The sequence below is a fragment of the Cydia strobilella genome, chromosome 20 (assembly GCF_947568885.1).
Source record: "Cydia strobilella chromosome 20, ilCydStro3.1, whole genome shotgun sequence".
In the NCBI taxonomy this organism is placed as follows: Eukaryota; Metazoa; Arthropoda; class Insecta; order Lepidoptera; family Tortricidae; genus Cydia; species Cydia strobilella.
Genome location: NC_086060.1, coordinates 1,617,810 through 1,641,490, shown reverse-complemented (window position 1 = coordinate 1,641,490; position 23,681 = coordinate 1,617,810). Strand labels below are relative to the sequence as shown.

Below are 23,681 nucleotides of genomic sequence, written 5' to 3'. Positions count from 1 at the left end.
TAGATTTTTTTATGTATCTGTTTTTTTTAATATTATTTATATAAGTAGCGTCATCAGAAATGGTCGGACGGTATTTAAATTGTGTTTAGCAGTGATCGCTTAATTTAATTCGGAGTAATTGAAAATACTCGTACAGAGAAATGTAGATATTCTATAAAATATACTATTTACCTACTGATATATGTCAATTATGTCATCTAAATCCCCCATCCATCTATTAGTAGGTACGTACCAAGTTGGTATAAACACCCACACGTGTCAAAGTTCAAGACCGTATTTGTCTTCCTTATACAAGCGGGACCGGTTTGTTGACATTAGCAATTAAGAACAAACGACTTTTAATGATCTTACAACTTACATGTTTGCTTAATGTCATTTTATAATAAGTTTTTGGCACAAGCTTTTATCGCCGACTGTACTTTTCTTTCCACAGGAAACTAATACTCATCGAGACAATTCTCAAAAAAAAACCCCAAACACAATTAGGGTTTCGTTGTTTTATCACAGAGTTCCTATGGCCACCTCCTATCTCCATCATCAGATCAGCTCGATGGTGATGGTGGATTGTCATTGTCACCCGACTTACATATGTATGCAAATTTTCAGCTTCATTGGAAGTCGGGAAGTGAGTCCAATTTAACTTGTATGATTTGACCCGTTCAAACATGTAGCACGCGCTCACCAACAATGGCCACGCGCTCGAAAAGAAACAATGGCTTTTGTTTAACAGATTAGGGTCTGGCGTAAAAATCATTTGAGAAGATTTAAACTATAACAATCTACTATTTCATGCGTATTTAGGCAGAGGCGAATGCTTTTATGCTGACAAAGGCACGTGTATATTGCTGATGTTCAGTAGCCCTGTGCAAACTATAAATAAATTAATTAAATAATGTTAAATTCTTACATTGAAAAGATCTTCACAAATGTCGAATTGTGGTCCTTTAGGCTGGTTCAATTTTCCGGGGAGCTGAAAACAAAACAATGTTAAGTAATGAAATAAAAACAAAAGTAGTGAGAAACTACTTACTAGAGACTGTTTCAACAACTTATTTATCCCTAGGCAAGGCCTGACATTCTTTTAAGAGAAAGATAGTCTTAAAAAAACAACCTCTATAATTATAATAAATGTAATATAATTTTTTTTGTGACGTGTGAATTGACTTTTGGTTTTGATATTAATTTCTAATTTCGACCTTGATTTACTTTATTTTATTCTTTATTTTTGTTACACCTAATTGTATATTTATTGTTTAGATATTAATTTTAAGTTTTATCTCAATTTATATTTTAACTGTATTGTAATTTTAAGTTTTTTGACATGTAAATTGGTTTTATGAATAAAATGATTATGATTATGATTGCTCGCAGAACTGATGGCCGGTGGGGCCGGAAGGTTCTGGAGTGGCGTCCGCGTACCGGAAGACGAACTGCCGGTAGGCCTCCAACGAGGTGGAGCGACGACCTGGTGAAGGTCGCGGGAATTCGGTGGTTGCGAGCGGCACAGGATCGGTCGGAGTGGCGAGCCTTGGGGGAGGCCTATGTCCAGCAGTGGACGTCTATCGGCTGACATGATGATGATGATGATGATGATTATGATTATTGCGATTCCTATAAGAGGAAAGAGAAAATAGTGCCATGCTTTGTCCTTATCACCGACCGGGTTTTTTTTTCATGGTCGGGTTATGGCAGCATAGGTAGGAGGCGATGGCGAAATACCGAAATGTATAAGAGTGAAAGAGAAAAATGAATATGCTGCCATACATTAACCTGTCAATACATGAATATGTCTTTCTCTTACCCCTGGTCGCTCGGTTTCATGTCTTAATCTACTATACTATGTCGATGTCCCTAGGCCTCTAATACAGTTCCACATAATGAGGCGCATGCCTCTTTTTTTATAGCCTATCTTGTTTCCCACTGCTGGGCAATGGCCTCCCCTTTCTTCCGCCACTCATCACGGCTTGGTGCATGCTCCCGCCAGTCGCTGCAAAAAGCGTCCAGGTCATCCCGCCATCTCTTTTTTGGTCCCGGCTAGTCTGTGGTGTCCATTCGGTAGCCAGTTTGGCCACCGAGCACCGAGCCGGGTACATACGGCAGACATGTACTGCCCAATTCCACTTAAGCTTAATGGCCTTAACACCCACATCTACGATAGCAATTCTGGAGCGCAGTTCCGCCCACATCTACGATAGCAGTTCTGGAGCGCAGTTCCGTATTCTGCGACCTCCTAGTATGCTGCACTCCATTGCTCGTTGGCAAATCTTGAGTCGGGACTTCAGGGCTTCCGTTAATGACCAAGTTTGGGCGCCTCTATACGCCTATATGCCTCTTATACGGTCAAGGAATTTAATTTAAGTACCATTTTCGTACAGTATCAATAATATGAGGTCCCTAGCGACTTTCATATTGATTGTCACATTTGTCACTAAAAAGGTACGAATTGGTACTGAAATTAAATTCTCTGCACCTTTCTTTCTTTGTACCTGCATTCAACACCTTCTAGTTCGGTTTATACAGGCATTTGAACTGTCCTTAAAAGGGATTGATGAATCTTGAGGCCTCTGAGAATCGTCACATCCCAAGCAATTAGATCTTGTGGAACCTTTGGTAATATATCATGTCTCAATTGGACTGCATGCCCTCTATGATAAGCACCTTCTGACTCTGGCAGAAGGATAGGTCTTGGCCTGAGTGGCATTACCGATCTACAGCACCATCAAGTTCATGTTGGAACTGCACAGCTCGTTCAACTATAAGCTTTATCCTAGGAGTCCTTTACATACCCCTTAATTAGAGTTTTGAATGATTCACGGTTAGTTTCACTAGACATATTGACCGGGATATAGACCGTGATTACCTTTTGTATTATTTATGAGCTCCCGACATTTCGACGCAGTTATACATGCATCATGTTCACGGGTGACTGAAGATAGCGGGTGGGTGTCAAAGTTGTGTAGACAGCGCTTGGTCTACCCTCATTCTTAAAGGTAATCACGGTCTATATCCCGGTCAATATAAGTCTAATGATACCCCTTAATATCTTGTAAGATATTTGGCCATACATCATGAAAGTACTCACGTCGCCGTTCGACTGCGCGCCTTCTGTGATGAGCACCTCCTTGCTCTGACAGAAGTAAAGACCCTTGGCCTGAGGGTCGTCAGCGGCGTAAGGAGCCTCCTCGCGTTTGGACAGCTTGTTAAGCCCTAGGCCTCCGCCGGACACGTTCAGCTCTACCACCTGGTTCGCTTGGCCTGGAATTAAAAATAGGGTTTTATGAATAAATGAATAAATGAATAGGGTTTTATAGGAGTGCTCCATTTCGCAGAAATTATTTAAATGGCAAATGGATTGATTTTCTAGTAGCTGTTTTTCTCCGAAGGCTATATGCCATTAGGTATTTTATCAGACAATGTGAAAACGCTCTTAAGCGACGAGTAGATACATAAATTAAACAATATACTTAGGTTTTCATTCCTACAGCACTTTAATCATTAGATAAATAGCAGAGCCATGCTTGCTGAGTCATGCAAGAAAAGAAGAAGTTAACTATAATGTTCAAAATTCTACAAAACGTAAAATTTTATTTTATATCAAAGGAAATTTTTTAAAATTCAACGCTTCCGGCAAGACTCGAACTTGCGAACTTTCGGAATACCGGTCCGATCGCTCTTAACCAACTGAGCTACGGAAGTTCGAATCTTTCCCTTCCTTCCTTTTTAGGGTTCCGTACCCAAAGGGTAAAAACGGGACCCTAATACTAAGACTCCGCTGTCCGTCTGTCAGTCCGTCTGCCCGTCTGTCTGTCTGTCTGTCTGTCTGTCTGTCTGTCTGTCTGTCTGTCTGTCTGGCTGTCACCAGGCTGTATCTCATGAACCGTGATAGCTAGACAGTTGAAATTTTCACAGATGATGTATAACAACAACAACAATATGTTGCCGCTATAACAACAAATACTAAAAAGTACGGAACCCTCGGTGCGCGAGTCCGACTTGCACTTGGCCGGTTTTTTTTTACACGCCTCAGGGATAACGACATCTACAGCAAGAATATTCTATCTTAACGGCACCGGAGTCCCAAATTAGATTGAGTCTCTATTATATGCGAGTCTGGGTGAAATTTTCCATTTCTCCTTTAATATAAAAATTTACACATCACCTAGTTTTACAACAGTCGCATATTGCCTAAACATCTATTCGAAATCGAAACCATGAAACTCAGAATACGTCTTAATTACTCCAGTATAAATCCTGATGACCTTAAAGGATTTGCCACACGATGCGTTCTGCGGGCAGCGGTCAGGTCAAACTTCAACTTCAAAGGTTGCTGTCAATGTTGTCCATACATAATGCGGGTTTGACCTGACCGATGAACGCATCCAGTGTGGCAAATCCTTTATTGTATAACCAAACAACCGTACACCCGTTATACAACCGTATAACACCTTGTAGTACTGGTCAAAGTGGTGATCATACGCCGTGACAAATCCATTCAGTACGCTTGACCCGAATTTGCTTTCACTTTGCAAATTACTGTGTAAATCTTGCGTTCTTGTAAAACTGTTATGGTTACGCTTGCGTGTCATGTTCATATTCGCGTTAAATATATTTTAATGTACCCAAATTAAGTTTTTATTCACTTTTTCCAAAGTCACGGTGATAATATGAGATTTCTTTACTTTCCTTATGATGTTATGATTGTATTGTATTGTATTTTGACAAGTTTCTAATATTTCACATTGATTCAATATCAATGTGAAATCTTAGAAACTTACACAAGTGAAACTATACATTTTTATACACACGCAGAAAAAGGGACATTAAACGAATTAATTTGTCACACAATTAAAAACATTTGCACAAGGTGTTCAATAATTAATGATTATTTCCCAGCAAAACGACTACCTACGGTGATTCTCAAACATAAAAAAACCGGCCAAGTGCGAGTCGGACTCGCGCACGACGGGTTCCGTACCATTACGCAAAAACAGCAAATAATTCACGTTTGTTATATCCGTTCACGTTTGTTATGTCCGGAGCCCCACTTAAATATTTATTTTATCCTGTTTTTAGTATTTGTTGTTATAGCGGCAACAGAAATACATCATCTGTGAAAATTTCAACTGTCTAGCTATAACGGTTCATGAGATACAGCCTGGTGACAGACAGACGCACAGACGGATAGCGGAGTCTTAGTAATAGGGTCCCGTTTTTACCCTTTGGGTACGGAACCCTAAAAATGATAATTATGCCTATTTGTGTTTCAAAGAAGGAAAAGGATCTAACTAATCAAGTTGCTGGAAGTTATTTACGAGTATAATGCTTTTGTTATCGTTTGTATTCAAAGTAGGTACCTATAAAGAGTAATTAATTATAATAGGTATCGATGTGCTAGGGTTCTGTAAGTAATATTACCTATACATACCTATAGGTAAATGGTAATAGAATATTACATACCCAGGGTACAGTTTATAAAACAATACAGTCATTTAAAGAAGCCGTCTAGACACAGGGCAATCGTGCGAGGTGCGAGGGGCGAGGGGTGGGTCGCGCGCACCCGAGCTGCATACATCGCGATTGTTGGTAGCTCGGTACTACTTACGGGGCTAGCGTGTCTAGTAAGACAGGTCAGAATATTGTCACCTAATATTTTGGGCAGTTGTGCAAGTCTGTGACAACCCTACTGTGTGTTCTTGTGCGGTGTCGGAATTTACGCAAACATCAAAAGCCTCGTACTTTTTAGGGTTTCGTACCCAAAGGGTAAAAACGCGACCCTATTACTAAGACTCCGCTGTCTGTCTGTCTATCTGTCACCAGGCTGTATCTCATGAACCGTGATAGCTAGACAGTTGACATTTTCACAGATAATGTATTTCTGTTGCCGCTATAACAATAAATACTAAAAACAGAATAAAATAAATATTTAAGTGGGGCTCCCATACTCGTAAAACCAACGTAATTTTTTTGCTGTTTATTGCATAATGGTACGGAACCCTTCATGCGCGGGTCCGACTCGCACTTGGCCGGTTTGTTAGAGTTTCCCCTCTGGGTTGGAAGGTCAGATGGCAGTCGCTTTCCCGGATCCCAGGCTCTCATGACCCGTGGCAAAATGCCGGGACAACGCGAGGAAGATGATGATTGTTTTCGGTTACCGCGATAGTTATTAATGAAATTTAATTATTTAAACGAATAATAACGCGTATAATTAAAAAAAAATATCCCGCCGCCTTTTCGAGCCCTTCACAGCGTCAGTGTGGTCAACGGGTCGGGATATATTTTAAATTCATTTTAGATTTAAAACCTCAAGTCGACCCATTTTATTCGCTCGGAGTCGATAAAAATGTTATACTACAAAAACTTTACAGGCTATAATCATAAAATTAGCTCGGCGTAATAAAAAAAACCGGCTAAGTGCGAGTCGGACTCGCGCACCGAGGGTTCCGTACTTTTTAGTATTTGTTGTTATAGCGGCAAAAGAAATACATCATCTGTGAACATTTCAACTGTCTAGCTATCACGGTTCATGAGATACAGCCTGGTGACACACAGACGGACAGCGGAGTCTTAGTAATAGGGTCCCGTTTTTACCCTTTGGGTACGGAACCCTAAAAGTAACATTTGCAAGTTTTGCAACATAATTGTTTACAAATTGTTGACAGTTTAGTGTAGCCACGTTATTTTGTAAACATGGACATTCCCAAAACATTTTACAACAGGTTTTTCTCAACACACTATAGTTTGTTTGTTTGTTATTACGGATGTGCATTTTTTGTGATCCAGTGTTGCCAGTTAGTTTTATAAATGTAAACATGTGTAAATTCAATATAACAAGGATGATAGTAATTTCTTGTTATGAAATGGTTAAGTATGAGGGTAAAGATAAGAGATAAAGATATTTTTCATTTCTCATGCTCTGAAAGAGAGTCATTGTTGTTCTAAAAGGTGCGCAGAAAATGATACGTGTCTGCACTAGAGCATTTCACGTTCGAAGTACGATTTTTTTAATTTTTTTACGATACGCAATTGAAATTTGAGTTTTTAAATGGATTTGTTATAAAATTTCCATTTTGACATTTGACTCTCCATTCCATAAATAACGATACTTTTGCCTGAATTGTTAATTGAAAGTACCCTCAAGAAATACTATAAAAATGTATACTTAACCATGTTTTTAACAAAATACATGCATTTTACTTTCCTCGTATTCGAAATGAAAAGTAGAGTGTTTAACTCGGGTGAAAGGCATCATTTCTGCCTCGGAATATTGGCGCTCTCACTGCGTTCGAGCGCCAAAATACCTCGGCAGCATTGAGTGCCTTTCACTCCTTGGTTAACAATCTACTATTATTATTCTTCAAAAAAACAAAGCTACGCCGGCCCCAGCCCTACACCTCTGCCTTTTGAGAAGATTTAAATTTAAAGATTTAAGATGGGAATACGCCCATCTTAAAGGCCGGCAACGCACTTACAACCCCTCTGGTGTTGCGGGTGTCCATGGGCGGCGGTAATCGCATACCATCAGGTGATCCGTCTGCTCGTTTGCCTCCTATTTCATAAAAAAAAAAAAACCTCAATTGGAGGAGGGTATCCCAATATGGGACCGGCAACGAATATTTTGTCGTCGATTTTTAGGGTTCCATACTTAAAGGGTAAAAACGGGACCCTATTACTAAGACTCCGCTGTCCGTCACCAGGCTGTATCTCATGAACCGTGATAGCTAGACAGTTGAAATTTTCACAGATGATGTATTTCTGTTGTCGCTATAACAATAAATACTAAAAAGCACGGAACCCTCGGTGCGCGAGTCCGACTCGCACTTGGCCGGTTTTTTAAAATAAGATTTCGATAAAATTTGTAAGTAGATAGAGTATCATATTCTGTACAATATATACGCAATTTCACCGCATGTCCTAAATATATTCCTCCTCTGAGTTACTAAAATGTATCGTATGATCGTAATTCGTAACTCAAAGGACAAATTACGTAAGTTTTTTGGGACAAGCGTGAATTTCGTATTTGCCCCATAACCAAGTATGGTCACACGGATTTTAAAGACCTCACAAGCGACTCTATCGACTACTTATACCTACTCAAGGAATGCTAAATTTAAGTTATTATTTACATCTAAATAATAAAAGTACAGTGTAAATTTGGCATACGATAAATAAATAAATATTCCGCCCACAATGAGGAGTTGTTCGAACCAGTCAAATTTTATCCAAATCCCAAATGTAACGAAAATAAGTTTTTGGCAAAAATTTCATTTTTGGTACAATCGCTTTTATCGCTAACTGTACCTTTCTTTCCACAGGCAACTAATACTAATCGAGACTTCTATTCTATTCTAAGTCACAGTTAATATCCTCCAGTCTACACGTGTCATTAATCACATAAATGTCATACCTATTATAATTATAGTAAATTAGTTCTAGTTTTTGCGCGGATCATATCTGAGGTGGAGTGTCAATTGCTGTCAAAGTCTAATAGTTCATGTCGTATTGTACCTACACATATCTAATATGTTTGAGTGATATTGTCAGTAAGATTGATATTAATAACATCATCGTTCATTTCATTCAAATACTGACAAACAGACGATGCAAAAGTGACAGACAGTGCACAACGTGTCATTTTAGTTACTATCATTCGCGCGTGCATTTTGCTCTATGCTCGCAAAAGACATCATTTTGATGTCCAAACGGTAAGTTTGAATTGGCCTCTGTGGAAGCCGTACATAACATTTTTTTACGTGTTGCAGAAATCTGAACGATTCCATTCCGTGAGAGATCTTCGGCATGATTTGAACTTTAAGATACGTCAAAAATATGTTAAAGATAAGAAGAAACGTCACTTTGGACACTGACATGTCCGATCCATATCGTATCTTTAGCAAATTTTTGACGTATCTTAAAGTTCTAATTAGGCCGCTTGACTATTCTTGATATGAATAACAGTAAAACGCACTAGGTCGTGAGTAAACGATTTATTTTGAACTGGATACACTTCAATGCTTCAGACTGACGCTTACGTGGATAAGGTGGGAAACCATCTTGACCATAGACATAGTATATGCAAGTAATTATAGACGCGCCACCGAGCGACCGGGGGTAAGAGAAAGAATATTCATATAAAATTTGGGCAGCATAGGATTTTTTCTCTTTCACTCTTATGAATTTCGGTATTTCGCCATCGCCTCCTACCTATGATGCCACCCGGTCGGTGATAAGGACAAATCATGGCACTATTTTCTCTTTCCTCTTATAGGAATCGCAATAAGACTATCTTTCTCTATCAAAGAGTGTCAGGCCCTTGATCTTGGCAGATGGCTCTGATGACAGCTGCGCTGTCAGTTGAGACCCGTTCAGAACCCCGCTAACAATATCTATCTAAAATATCTCCACAAATAAGCAATTTCAGCTCGTTAACTTCATCTGTTCCTTAACGAGTGAGTTTTCTTCCGTCTCGCTGTCCTTGCATTGTTCACACGCGATTTGCTTTGTTGTATTATTTTTATATATTTCTTCAGTTTACGGCCTTGGCCTGTAATCGACACGCGTTCAAGATGTATGACTTTCTTGGCTACATCATTGCAATTCTACATTTCACAAATATTACATATCTACTCAAAATACTCAAGTTCAGACTCAGATTAATAAAAATGGCTGTGCCATACGGACATGACGAAACTATAAGCGTTATGTTTCATCACTTTGGCTACGGAAACCTAAACAGGACATTTTCGGTCAAATTGCCACCATTTCATGGTCACATAAACCCCTGAAAATCAGAATATTTAAATCTGGTGGTCAATGCACCAGGCAAAATTATCCCGTAGAAAATTATAATAATTTTCATACAAGCTTCTAACATAACGAAGACGGCAAACGGATTGGTGCAACTGGTACAAAGTGCTTAAAAATTGTAATGTATTTGCATATTATGACGCAAATCGACTACAGTTAGCTAACCAATGACGGCAGAAGAAACATAAAAAAGTTTAAGTAGTTATCTCAGATTTATTCGCGTTAGTATTTTTTGTAGTGCCTATTTTATAACACTTTATAATATTTACCTATTTTAATCCGTTTCTTCGATCAATGTTATTAAATTATTTCTTTTTTAGAAGTCAAATTTTTATTTAAAAATGATATAAAACATAGTACAACCGAATTAAGACTCTCCTCCTTTTGAAATATTGACGTTATACGACGAAATATTTTAAATACTTGGGCGAAGCTGGGCACCAACGGTGAAGTTAGGGTTTTCTACGGTAAATACTTTTGCCAACTCTGATTTTCATTGCACATTCATAACGGGGTTTGCTTGTAAGTGACTTATCATATTTACCTACTACATACTTTATATATGTTCAATTGGTAGCGACTTTTACGATAAAGTGGTGTAAAAATTACAACTTGACAAATGAAAGGTAATTTAAATTATTTTAATAACAAAACTTCCGTGAGGCACTGACATATTAAATATATTAAACCGGGTCACTCACGTTTATAAAGTCGATGATTGCTCGACATGTTTCGCTCCATAACGAGGAGCATTTTCAAGGAGTACTCGCGTTGGTGGCCCGACGCATCGACGATCATAGACTTTATAAACGAGTGACCAAGTTTAATATTTATTTATTTTACGTTTATTTATTTAGATAACAAGATCCATTTTGTTAGTATTCTACAAATTAAAACCTAAAAACTATGTTAGTAAGGTATGTAGTGTGGTAGTAGTATGTAATATATTTAATAATTTAAAACGATTTTGTAACCGTACACTAAATCGCTTAACACACAGATAGAGATATAATTCATGCAAATTTTCACGTAACAAATATTAATATAAGTACTCAGATAAAGATCGCCTACGTTGCGAAACGTCAAGTTTGCAAATTATTCGTTTACACTTCGGAATGTTAAGAGACGTGTTAAATTCCTAAACAAATACTTCCTTCTAGGCTTTCCAATAGTAATAAGAATCCGACTAGGTAATATTATAAATGTGAAAGTTTGTATGTTTGGATAATCGATGCTTGTTCATTCTCCACGCAAAAACTGAACGAATTTCGATGGATATTTGGCACATAGATAGTTAGAACAAGCTAACTTCTGCACCTCTGCTCTAAGTGTGGAAGTAGGTAGGTACGTCAAATTACTATGTAAATACGATATTTATAGCCTCTAACCGCCCAGACATTAACACCGTAGACCGCATCATCACTTACCATTAGATGGGATATACATACATCATAAAAAATAACACTTGCCAAGACAAATTAAATTTGATTTATTAACATACAAATAAAAATTCAAATAAGAATGGAACGAGAAATTTTTATATTTCTCAGGGCGGCTAGAAGATAGTGGCTCACCTTGCCATTGCAAAGTCTAGTCTGTAACATGTTAGCTTAGCAACTCTCGTTTATATTTATATATAGTTATTCATTATTTATTTATTATTTTTCCCGGATTTCATCCCCTGGATGTACCTAGATGTAGGGCAGGGACGCCCGGCCGGAAACAGACGGATTTTCGATCGCTTATTACGTTCATTCAGCCCATTTCCCTGGAATTTCATCCTCTAAGAGGGTGCAAAAGGGATTTCAATTTACGTGAGTACTAAGGGGGAAAGGGTGGGGGGCAGTTTAACGATTTTTACACGAAGTAGCGGGAGAAGTCTTGTATGTTATAAATATTGTTCGTTTGGCAAGATTACGGTTATTACTTGATGATTAATGTACATTCAGATGATTTTTCATATTCTTGACATGCGATCAATGTAATACGTGGGTAATTACCTAGTTGCATGTACCTATTTGCACACACGCTCCGGTAAGTTTACTTTAAGTATACTTACATAATAGCCCAAAAATACTTTGACAGGATTTTTTACTAAAGACTTTAACAAAAATGGATTTTAACAAAAGTTTGCGTTTGTATATATAAAGCTAAAGGAAAATAATTTAATTAACGAAATCTAGTACCACCAAGTTTAATGTATATAATGGATAGGAAATGTTTATTATCGGATTAACAATTATTATTATTCAATTAAAAGTAAAACTAAAAGTAACTAAGAATAACAACTTATAAATAAAAAATATTAAAAAACAAAACTACTCTTAATTAAAAAACATCTAAATAAGGCCCCCGCGGCATTGTGCCAAAGATGCTGGCAGCATTCCCTCGCTGAATGGCAATACTTATGCGCTGCGAGAGAAAGCCGCCAGCTCTCTGGTCACCGGTTGTATATAATTGGATGTAATATAAGCAATATAAGTTTGTGTTTTTGTTTTTGTGTTTGTTTACGTCTTAATTTAATTTAATTTAATTTAATCATATATTATTATGTAATTCGTTAATATTTTAACCTCATATGGAAATATTTTCTGGATTAAATAATTTCATTCATTCATTCAGTCATTCAGTCATTCATAAGCATGTCGTTTTAAAATGAGAGCGTAAGTTTGTACGGGAGCGGCTTTTTGGTGGCGCGTTCACGTGTCTCTTAAATGCATATTTAAAAAATGGTATATAAATATATTTTTGAAAATAATATAATATCACTAAATGTATTTTTGCAGCTATGTAACATCGAAATAGCCACACCTAAAAATATGGCGTCTTTTTTAAAAGAGAATTTAAGATATAGTTTTTAGTTTTCCTGATTGTGTATAATCCAAATAAATATTATAGAAATAACATGTTGAGATGACTTCTCGTGTTTCTCGCTTATTATTAACATTGTCCAGGACGGGTTCGGCAACATATAAAAACAATTAGCACGAAGACAATGCTAAACTATGACGTTATGTTAGCGAGTTTGTGTAAATACGAGTAAGTCCGACACGCCCAAAAATGTCGCCTTGGAGTTTCACATCACGGAAGACGATAATAAAATTTAAATTATTTATTGTTTAATTTTCGCACAATGTAATATTTACGTAACTAGGTATAATCTACTATACAGTATCGGTCAAAAGTTTAAGTTCACCCTTTGTTTTCGGTACAAATGAGTACTTTTATGCGATATCTTTTTGCAGTTCGGATGTCGAAATTTGTTTCCAACTGATCCGTTATTGTTTCCAGAAATGTGTTTGATTAGTCAGACACAATTTGAATGAGTTGTTTAGAAATGTCCGTAAATTGTGTCTGACTACTATAAATTCAAACGCAATGTATATTGTTATATGAATAAATGACTATGACTATATGTAAACAGGCCCTAAGGCAAGTGTACACACTCGTAGGGGCCATATCAGTTTTTTTTATTGATTATCTCCGAAATGGAGTTTATTAGAATACCGGTATCTTTGAGAAATTTACTTGATTTAGGCGCAGGAATGCACCCTTGAAATTAACAGAAAAAAACAGTGTATTTAGGATTCTCATCTTTATACTTTTTATATATACGTGTGTAATTTTACCGCCGTGTCCGAAATAGTTGTCGTCTTTCACCGCCGGTCCCAATACCACTTATTATTATAAATTTGCGTGAAAAAAGCTGCATTACTCCGAATATTTGTATCTACCTTGCTTTCTCGACAGCTTGAGGAAGACATCCTCCAACGATATACAGTTGTACATCGTGAGGAGCGCCTGCGGTGATTCCTCTGCTAACAGGCGGCCGCTACGCATCAGACCGATCTGCAGAACAAATAGATAAATAAGAAACTCAACAAATTCAACCTTTTCGGCATCCACAGACTCTCCAGTGGGATTCTACTGCGATTCTAACCTCACCGAAACTTGACGCAATGTGTACAGGGGCTAGGGGTGTAGCTAAATAAGAAGAAAAATATAAAACGCCACTCGAAACTTAAATAATATACATTATAGTCACGTGACTTTTCGTAGCATCTGTCATCCCGATACATTTTTTTTAGATGTACCTACTGTACTATTGTTATCTTGGTTAAGCCCGCAGATAGATTGACGCTGTAGAGGATCTACTCACTGTTGGATCATTAAGTATTAGTTCGGTCATGCATGACATCTACAGATACTGATACTAAAGGGGTCCTACTTTTACCTAAGCCAGCTTAGTAACCTTGAGATTAGTTATATTGTGGTGATGCATCCAGATGGACTGACGCAGTAGAGAATCACTCCCACTGTTGGCACGTCAAGTATTGGGACTTCTGATTCATGCATGAGAATCAGAACTGCTGACACCATAGGGAACACCCGCCAAATAACTTAAGAGTTGCTCTATAAGTTGGACTTACACTATGCGCCTGCCGCGCCTCCTCGATATAATGCGTGGTGATGATGACAGTCTTGTCTCCCGAGCTGGTGATGCGGACGAGGTGAGTCCAGATGGACTGACGTAGCAGCGGGTCCACGCCCACTGTTGGCTCGTCGAGGATGAGCAGCTCTGGATCGTGCATGAGGGCTACGGCGAAGGAAACGCGGCGCTGTTGGCCACCACTATAAACAAAATGGAATCATAAGCATCATGATAAAAGGATATACGAGCTAGAGGTAGATAAAGGAACGACGACACTAGATCTTGACGTATACGCAGTGACCTGTTGCGTTTTTGTCATATTTATGGTAAACGTCTTTTCAGTAGGTACCCGTATGAAAATTGTGTCAAATGGCCTGAATGAAAATAACAAGCGATCAAGCGCCCGCCGAATCCCGTGAGGATATATCCAAATAATCATATTTTAAAGTCATGACACAAACTTACTATCTGTCATAAACTCATAAATATTAGGTAGTCGATTTTCCGGAAGGTCAGGAAGTCTGTTAGAATCTGCATATTATCTTAATAGTTTTTACCTACAACTTTTGACACAAGACTAGAACATTCAACAGTTAAGTATGTTTTCTTGATTACCTACATAGGTAGAATAGGTACTATTTTTTTTTTCTTAGAAGATTAGAAACGCGGTGTCAATCCACTCTCAATCCGGTAAAATTACCATAAATATTATAAAAGATGTTTAATTATTTTCACATGTCTTTTTATATTTCAAATTCAAATTTGCATTGTTATTCTTATCAATCATAAAAAATGCAATACATTATGCAGGTATGTTAATCTCATATCCTACAATTGGCTATGACCAGCGGGTGCAGCATGGTTTCATTTTTATCGCCTGTCACTATGCCCGTCACTTTCGCACTTACCTATATATTTATTAGAACGTGACAGGCATGGTGACAAGCGATAAAAATGCGACCGTGCTGCGCCCGCAGGGGTGCGAAACTCTTCCTTTCGGGCATTCTCGGCTCCGTTCGGCTCAGCATGTGAGTATTGTATAGGTATTCTTTGAACTAGATGATCAACGTTACGCATTCCAAAGACAATAGATCGAATCGAAATACCATTGTATTCGGATCTGAGTCCGTGAGTCGATTATAAAGCGTGGAAATTAATCGAGTCGTGCCAGTCGATACTTATGTAATTGGTGATGGTAATCTTATAATCGAATTATTTTCGCGGACATTTCAATGTTTCCGTAATTCCGTTTTAACACAAGACTGAAGTGACAATTAAATCGCGTTGAAGTAAGCAAATTAAAAAAAAAACTAATTTTGCATGTTACTTTAAAAAACTAAAAAAAATATGAAAAAAACAATACTCATTCGAACAAGAATCGCACGCAATATCTCCGAGATAAGCCCAGACCGACTTTTAGTAAGTATTTTCGATTTGATTTTGTATCGATCAAACATTATAATTTATATTCACGTTAGCATCGAGTATTTATATTTTATGCATTCAAAACAACGTAACCTTACCCTTTTTTCTTCACTAATAGATAAATATTTGGTACTACCTATACAGTAATTACTATTTTTTCCCATTCATATTTGCCATCCTGTAATACGCCTTAAACATTTCACCATATCGTTACTGTGCGTTTATAGAGGTACTGTGATATTTGGATGTATATCATCTGTGGATCTTATTTCATCTCAATAAGGTTTTCGCATGGTCATTTAGCAATGCTGACAAAGTTATAGGATGGTACACACAACGCAGCACGTTTCATGGTTTCGCCTTGACATTTCGCATTCCGTATATTTTTACGTCAAGCACTTGAGTCTTCACTAGCACTTGACTGTGGGTATCTTTAATAAGGTATTTAAAATAAATTATTTAACACCATGGAAATAAAGCACCCGAAGATTAATAAAAAAACGTAGACAGCAGTTATTTTTAGACACAATTTCTATTTTAAAACCCGTATAAAACTATATGACAGCTCGAAAAACGAAACTGATTTGACTAGTAGTCAAATACCCTATTGTGGATATTCTTTTTTATTTTTTATTTTAAGTAAAATCCGACATGATTGTTAAACTCATATTCTGTTCTGATTGTGTTAACCTCGTAAGGCCCACCATACAAAGTTTCCCTACTTTTAATTTGAACCTTGTTGTATAGAAGATTAGGGTGACTTTCGTTTGTTTTAGAAAACAATGAAACAATATAAATGCTACTTAATTCAGTTAGTGTAAGGTTCAAATTTGATTGAAATAGAGTGGCCACTGTAATGCACATTGGGCCTTACGAGGTTAAATATATAAATTGATAACGATTAGTCGTGTTAAAAGTTCGTCGATAGATAAATGGAACGAATCCTGGACTATTATTTTACAACATTAGGTGTAGCAAAACATAGTTAAAAAAAAAACAATTATTATTAACATACATACATCGTTCGTTGTACATACTAACCCCTTAGTTTGTAAGTTCTACTAATAAAAATATGTGTCCATGTGTTACACGCAATAAAAATATTCATTCATTCATTAAAGGTTTAAACTAGGGATGTATGGACTAGTCGCCGACTAGTCGGGAAAGCCGATTATCCGGCCTCATTTGTAGTCGGCGATTAGTCGCCGACTAATCGGCCATTTTTTATAAGTGACAGAAAACCAGGCCAAAGAGAAATAAATAGCAAATATTTACCGTACGCTTTTCACCTATTTACCCCGTTCTATTTAGAGTGCTTACGAAAACTTTTGTTCGAATTTTTGACCGTGTGGTCGCTTTCTTATGTCCGATTGGACTCCGGTTGTCGTATGAAGTCGGTATTCTCGTATTTTTTATAGTTTTAGCGTTACTATAATATGATGAATAGCGCGACGAAAGGGGTAAAACGATTGTTTTTTAAGCGTAGGTATCTGAACCGAACAGACGAAACTAATGATCTGACCGACTAGTCGACCGACTAATCGGCCATCCGAGCGCCGATAATTCGGCTAGTCGGCCAAATCAATAATCGGTACATCACTAGTTTAAACCTAAAAGAAGGCTGATTTCTCATTTTGGTTCTTGTTAAAAATAGGATCCCACACCAATAGTAACTTTATGGTATTGCGCCAGCATTTCTTTATTATGCAGGCTCCGTTTGAAGAGATCAATGAATGGTAGAACTTCCGTATTGATCTTATAGTATAATTAAACACATGTACAATTTAATTACAATTAAACTGCGTTTATCTTACGATTACGTCAGCACTTTCGCTCCCGTCGCTTTGCGTCATCTCGTGCGATTGAGCTATTGTGCTCGAATTCCATGTACGATGAAAGTGGACAGTGCTGTTCAAACGTATGCCTCTCTATAATATTTGGTTCGATATCTTCTCAGTTTATTGAGCGAACGTTAGCGAAGGTCTTCGTTTCAGCTTGGGCAATAATACTGTCGTATGTCAGGGTGTTCTCTACAGGTCGCAATTCTCAAAAGATTCTCGTGAAATTTTGTGAGCAGGTTCGACGATTGAAAATTTTTCATATTTTTTTAAATAAATTTTTCAGTTTTTTTTTTTATGAAATAGGAGGCAAACGAGCAGACGGATCACCTGATGGTAAGCGATTACCGCCGCCCATGGACACCCGCAACACCAGAGGGGTTGTAAGTGCGTTGCCGGCCTTTAAGATGAGAATACGCTCTTTTCTTGAAGGTTTGAAGGTCATATCGGTCCGGAAATACCGCAGGCGACAGTTCATTCCACAGTTTAGCTGTGCGAGGCAGGAAGTTTCTAGAGAAACGCACAGTTGAGGACTGCCAACCATCTAAGTGGTGAGGATGGTAATGTTGTCGCGTAGGGCGATGGCGAAAAGAAGCTGCAGGGATTAATCCGAACAATTCCTCGGAGCACTCCCCGTTATACACGCGATAGAAAATGCAGAGCGAGGCCACATCTCTACGCAGCGCCAGGGAGTCAAGCCGTTCCGAAATACGCTGGCAGTCGACAATTCGAGTCGCTCTTCGCTGGATGCGGTCCAGAGGGAGAAGCTGGTATTGGGGTGCCCCTGCCCACAGATGAGAACAGTATTCCATGTGTGGGCGAACCTGCGCTTTATACAGCTGTAGGCGGTGGGCCGGCGTGAAATACTGTCTCGATCTGTTGAGCACACCGAGCTTTTTTGAGGCTAATTTGGCCTTACCCTCTAAATGGCCGCGGAACTGGACTTCACTCGAAATGTCGACGCCGAGGATTCCGATACTGGCTGCGGCAGTCAGGGGAGTGCTCTCAAAATGAGGTGATACGACAAACTGAGGTGATGCGGTAAACGCGCAAACCTGTGTCTTGGCAGGGTTAAAACGGACTAAGTTTAGTCGACCCCATTCAGAGATTTCTTTTAGGGAAGTCTCAATTTCAGACACAAGTTTGTTCCGGCTCTCGATGACGTTTTCCCGAGAGATATTGGTGCGGCCGGTGTAAGAGGCATCACCCGTACTATCATCAGTTTTAAGTTATGCTCGCGAGGTCTATAACTCACCAGATGCTAGTTTAATAAAATATCAAAATTTGTACCTAGGTCGGTCTGTGACCTGCCGAGTGAATGATCTTTTTAGTAGGTCTTCTCTTTTTGTAGTCTTATTTTGATTTATGTCTAAGATCCATACTAATCCATGCTAGTATAGATATTATAAATGCGAAAGTGTGTCTGTCTGTCTTTCTGTCTGTTACCTCTTCACGCTTAAACCGCTGAACCGATTTAGTTGAAATTTAGTATAGATATAGTTTGAGTCCCGGGGAAGGACATAGCGTAGTTTTTATCGCAGAAATCATCCTTTAAGGGGGGTGAAAAGGGTGGTGGAAGTTTGTTTGGGGAATCGATAAAAAGCAGACGGGGTAAAAATAAGATATGCAAATTACTAACTCCACGCAGACGAAGTCGCGGGCAAAAGCTAGTTAATTATAAACTGAAATTAATATCATATACATATACGAAAGAAAAACGGACACACGACACGTTCTCTTCCTCCTTGCCTAGATTGAGTTATATGATGAAATTCCAAAACCTGAACTGTCAAACACAAGTCCTCAAAAACGCCTTACGTAATTAATTTACGCCCGCAAGAGTAAGAGAGAGGCGCATACTTATGCGGAGACTGTGTGGCAGTAACAATAGTACTTATCCTGAAAACGTTGGCAGGTAAGATAGATGCACCAGTACTCAAACACTGGAACAGTCTGCATGTGGCATTTTATTTATTTTATTTGTTATTGAAGTGTGTTTTGTAAATTGTAATTATATGTCACTAACCTTAATTAATTTAAAGTTTTGTTGTACCTACTAACACTATATGGATCAAAATGATTCGAAATAAATAATTGAATTGAATTGAATAAGGAAAATACGATTTTCGTTTCTAGCGGTAGGGCCTCTGATACGGCCTCGCTCTCGCTCGGTCGTTAAATAACCACATATTAGTGATGTCGATATCAATGTCACGGCGAAGGAGACATTTCGCCAACAGACAATGCAATATTATGTTGACATATAATAACTTGGTATTACCATATTATCCATATTTACCAAGCTTGTTTATCCTACGTCAAGGTTCTTCACGTATCAGGAAACGTACTAGACCTTCGACAATAATATATGACCCTTATGTGACAACATTGATCTTTCGAATGGAGATTTTCTTGCTATTAGCATTGGGTGGAGTTAGCAATGTGCCAAAGAGAATTCTCAAATAAGTTTTTAGCAAAAATTTCATTTTTATTACAAGCTTTTATCGCTGACTGTACTTTTCTTTTTACAGGCAACTAATACATAATAATACAATTCTAACAACCCCAAACACAATTATAGTTTGCGTTGTTTTATCACAGAGTTCCCATGGCCACCTGTCTCCATCATCAGATCAGCTCCACGACATCATAATATTGGATTGTCATACAATTAACATATATGCAAAATTTCAGCTCAATCAGAAATCAGGAAGTGGGTCAAATTTTGCTTCCAATATTTGACCCACATTAACATACTAACAAATATACATACTAACAAAACGAGGTAAAAGCTTGTTATAAAAACCAGACAAGTGCGAGTCGGACTCGCCCACCGAGGGTTCCGTACTTTTTAGTATTTGTTGCTGTAGCGGCAACAGAAATAAATCATCTGTGAAAATTTCAACTGTCTAGCTATCACGGTTCATGAGATACAGCCTGGTGACAGACAGACGGACAGACGGACAGCGGAGTCTTAGTAATAGGGTCCCGTTTTTACCCTTTGGGTATGGAGCCCTAAAAATTGAAAAGTACTCATGAAATGTTTATATAGTGCCACATCTTCTTACAGTTAGTTTCGATTTATATTTTTATATAACACAAAATTCATCATATTCCTCTCGTTGTCCCGGCATTTTGCCACGGCCCATTGGAGCCTGGGGTCCGCTTGGCAACTAATCCGAGGAATTGACGTGGGCACTAGTTTTTACAAACAAAACATAGTCATCATATCATTATCATTAATAACCATCTCAGTTAAGTGTTAACCATTACAAACGCACGTACATTGCACTGAAGGATGTTTGCAATGTTTGCGTACTAGCAATACTAGCATAAAGAAAAACATCTTGTCAAGTGCAACGCCTGCACAATGCACATGGATATACACAACAAATATGGACTCGTGTGAATGTAAATTATTTAAGGCGACATCTGTTTGTCCAAAACTCCAAAGATAGATATAACTTCGTAATAGATGGATACAGTCTAAGGAAAAAACGTGCCTCGAAAACCAAGAAAATTTGATTTTCGTTCAGAGGGCGCTACTAGCTTTGGCCTACTACTGTCGTTTAGATGGCGTTGACGGTTTCATTTGTTATTTAACAATTTTAACGCATATCAGTGAAAGAACATGGGTCAAAATCATAAAAATAATAAATGCAAATAAAAAAAATCATTTATCCATATTTAAATACATTTTATCGTATTTTTATAAATCTTCATTTTTAGTTTTAAAGTGTGTCGACAGATGGCAGTGAATTTACTGGGGTTACAAAATTTACTATGACAGTACCGCTCTAGTATAAGTTACTCTATGTTTTGTCTAAACCCCTTCCCCCTCCAAAAGCCATGCAAAACGTTTGAAAAAATTAAACTCTAACTACGATATTCTTCGTAAAAAAAACCTCTTTTAAGAATAACTCATTGGAAGAGTTTGGGCCCGAGTCGAGGCTTCTGACAGTTCGTTTTTTATAGAAATCATCACGTGATCACATATCACGCGTCATAGAAAACTTTGTGTCGGACGCCTTTTCGTACTCGAAAAAATCTGGACTTTTGTATGGTGAAGATTTGTCCGCATTTAACCCGTACTTTTTTTTCAACTTTTTTCAAGTAATTTCACTTTATGTTTATACTCGTATGTATTAAAAAAAAACAACTTAGAAATAATATAAGTAAAATGAGAAATAAGACGATACAAAAATAAATAAAAATAAATAATGAAATAATAATAATATAGTATTTTAAGTTGACATGATTTTACATTGTTTACTTATTTATTATTTTTGTATTCTTTCCATTTTTAACATAAAGATTGTAACTTACAGATCAATATGGGGCATTTTCTATAAAAAGGGACCTTATTGTCGATGGCGCTTACGCCGCACAGCGTCGCGCGGCATTGTATTTACATCGGAGCATCTTTTATAATGGCGTAAGCGCCATCGACATTAAGGTCCCTTTTTATAGAAAATAGCACATATAAATTCGTGTACATTGACATTGGATAATTTAAATTCTTTATTTATTTTTCTGCTTAATTTAGGTTGTTTATAACATGAATATGAAAGTAAAATACAAAAACACGTACAAAAACAATACAAAAAACATAAGTTAAAAATATAACCTAGGGTGCCGCCAGCAGCGGGGCAGGGCCTAAGCTGCCGGTGGTCAGAACCGCAGAGAGGAACCGTGTTTTTTTGTACTTTTGGTAAAATGACGTTGACATTTCCGAACTCTAAACCTACTTCGCCTTAACGGGCAAATTGCCAAGCAATCATTCTTATACCTTAAGCGTATAATGCGCGTCGTTCTGAGTAACGCGAGTTTTGCAGTTTGTTTTGTTATGTCAGTGTTAGTTTGTTTGAGGACCTAGGAATGCTAACAGAAGTACACACGTCATTCGGTTTAAGCAAAGATAGATATAACTCCGTAATAGATGGATACAGTCTAAGAAAAAAACGTGCCTCGAAAATCAAGAAAATTTGATTCTCGTTCAGAGGGCGCTACTAGCTTTGCCCTACTGTCGTATAGATGGCGTTGACGGTTTCGTTTGTTATTTAACAATTTTAACGCATATAAGTGAAAGAACATGGGTCAAAATTCATAAAAATAATTAAGCAAATAAAAAAAATCATTTATCCATATTTAAATACATTTTATCGTATTTTTATAAATCTTCATTTTTAGTTTTAAAGTGTGTCGATAGATGGCAGTGAATTTACTGTGGTTACAAAATTTACTATGACAGTACCGCTCTAGTATAAGTTACTCTATGCTTTATCTGTGTACCTACAGTGTACAGTCGGCTACAAAGATTGTTGCCGGAGTCAAATACCGCTTGACAACTAATAATATACTCGTATATAGTCCTCCTCAATCTCCTTATAGCTTTCGATGACGGCAGAACGCCAATATAACCATCTTCCAGCAAGCCCCCCGCAAGAACAAGATGAAAAATGCAATGGTGCTGAGTGTCATTGGGTCGGTTGTCGTTGGATTGTGCGCAGACTTGTCAAATTGCAGCCCACAAGTTTTAACTAGTACACATATTTAACATATTATAAAACATATCTTAAAAACTAAAAACACAAATCATGGCTGCGATGCATTTCGAAATCCCCTCTATCACAGAGCCGTCAGCGGAATCACCGGAACTTGAGTTTAGGGGGTAGCCTTGCGTTGTTGCTGGCGCGCTGGGTAGTCGGGTAAAAAAAGAATCTTACCTGAGATTCTTCACCATGCGGTTCTCACTCGGCAGGTCCAGGAACTCGAGCAGGAAGCGCAGCCGCTCCACGATCTCCCTGGTCTCCATGCCGAAGATCCAGCCGAAGTACATCATGGTCTCTCGGATGGTGAACTCGCCGTACAGGGCGATCTCCTGTGGCATGTAGCCCACGCGCTTGCCTGGGACGCCTGAGCCTGGGGATAGGTTAAATGTCATTAACAAACGACTTTAAAAATAAGTAAATGAAATCTGGAAAATGATTCGGGCGAGATTCGAACTCACAGCTCTGAGATACAGGCCCACTACGTACCAAAACTTGCCCTATTACGGTAAATAGGTAAGTATTTTCATCATATACTTAATCTTAATTCATTGTTTTACACGCTTCAGTTCAGTTCTACCGAAACGTACTGGGCTATCTTAACGGCATTGACGTCTCGATTCGCATTGAGAA

The 23,681-nt window shown here is 37.9% G+C and overlaps 1 protein-coding gene and 1 non-coding gene across 4 annotated transcripts in view; both read right to left on the bottom strand.

Moving 5' to 3' along the window:
* LOC134750485 (ABC transporter G family member 23) overlaps positions 1–23,681 on the bottom strand; it is a 137,708-nt gene that overhangs the window by 7,817 nt on the left and 106,210 nt on the right. For all 3 annotated transcript variants that reach the window (XM_063685661.1, XM_063685660.1, XM_063685662.1), the window contains 5 exons: positions 23,226–23,421; positions 14,235–14,436; positions 13,539–13,653; positions 3,083–3,255; positions 908–970 (listed from right to left, as the gene is read on the bottom strand). In XM_063685661.1, the coding sequence (XP_063541731.1) occupies positions 908–970; positions 3,083–3,255; positions 13,539–13,653; positions 14,235–14,436; positions 23,226–23,421 (749 nt within the window). The remainder of the gene's footprint in view (positions 1–907; positions 971–3,082; positions 3,256–13,538; positions 13,654–14,234; positions 14,437–23,225; positions 23,422–23,681) is intronic.
* On the bottom strand, positions 3,620–3,696 carry Trnat-ggu (transfer RNA threonine (anticodon GGU)). Its single transcript has one exon. It is a non-coding gene; the product is annotated as a tRNA-Thr (tRNA).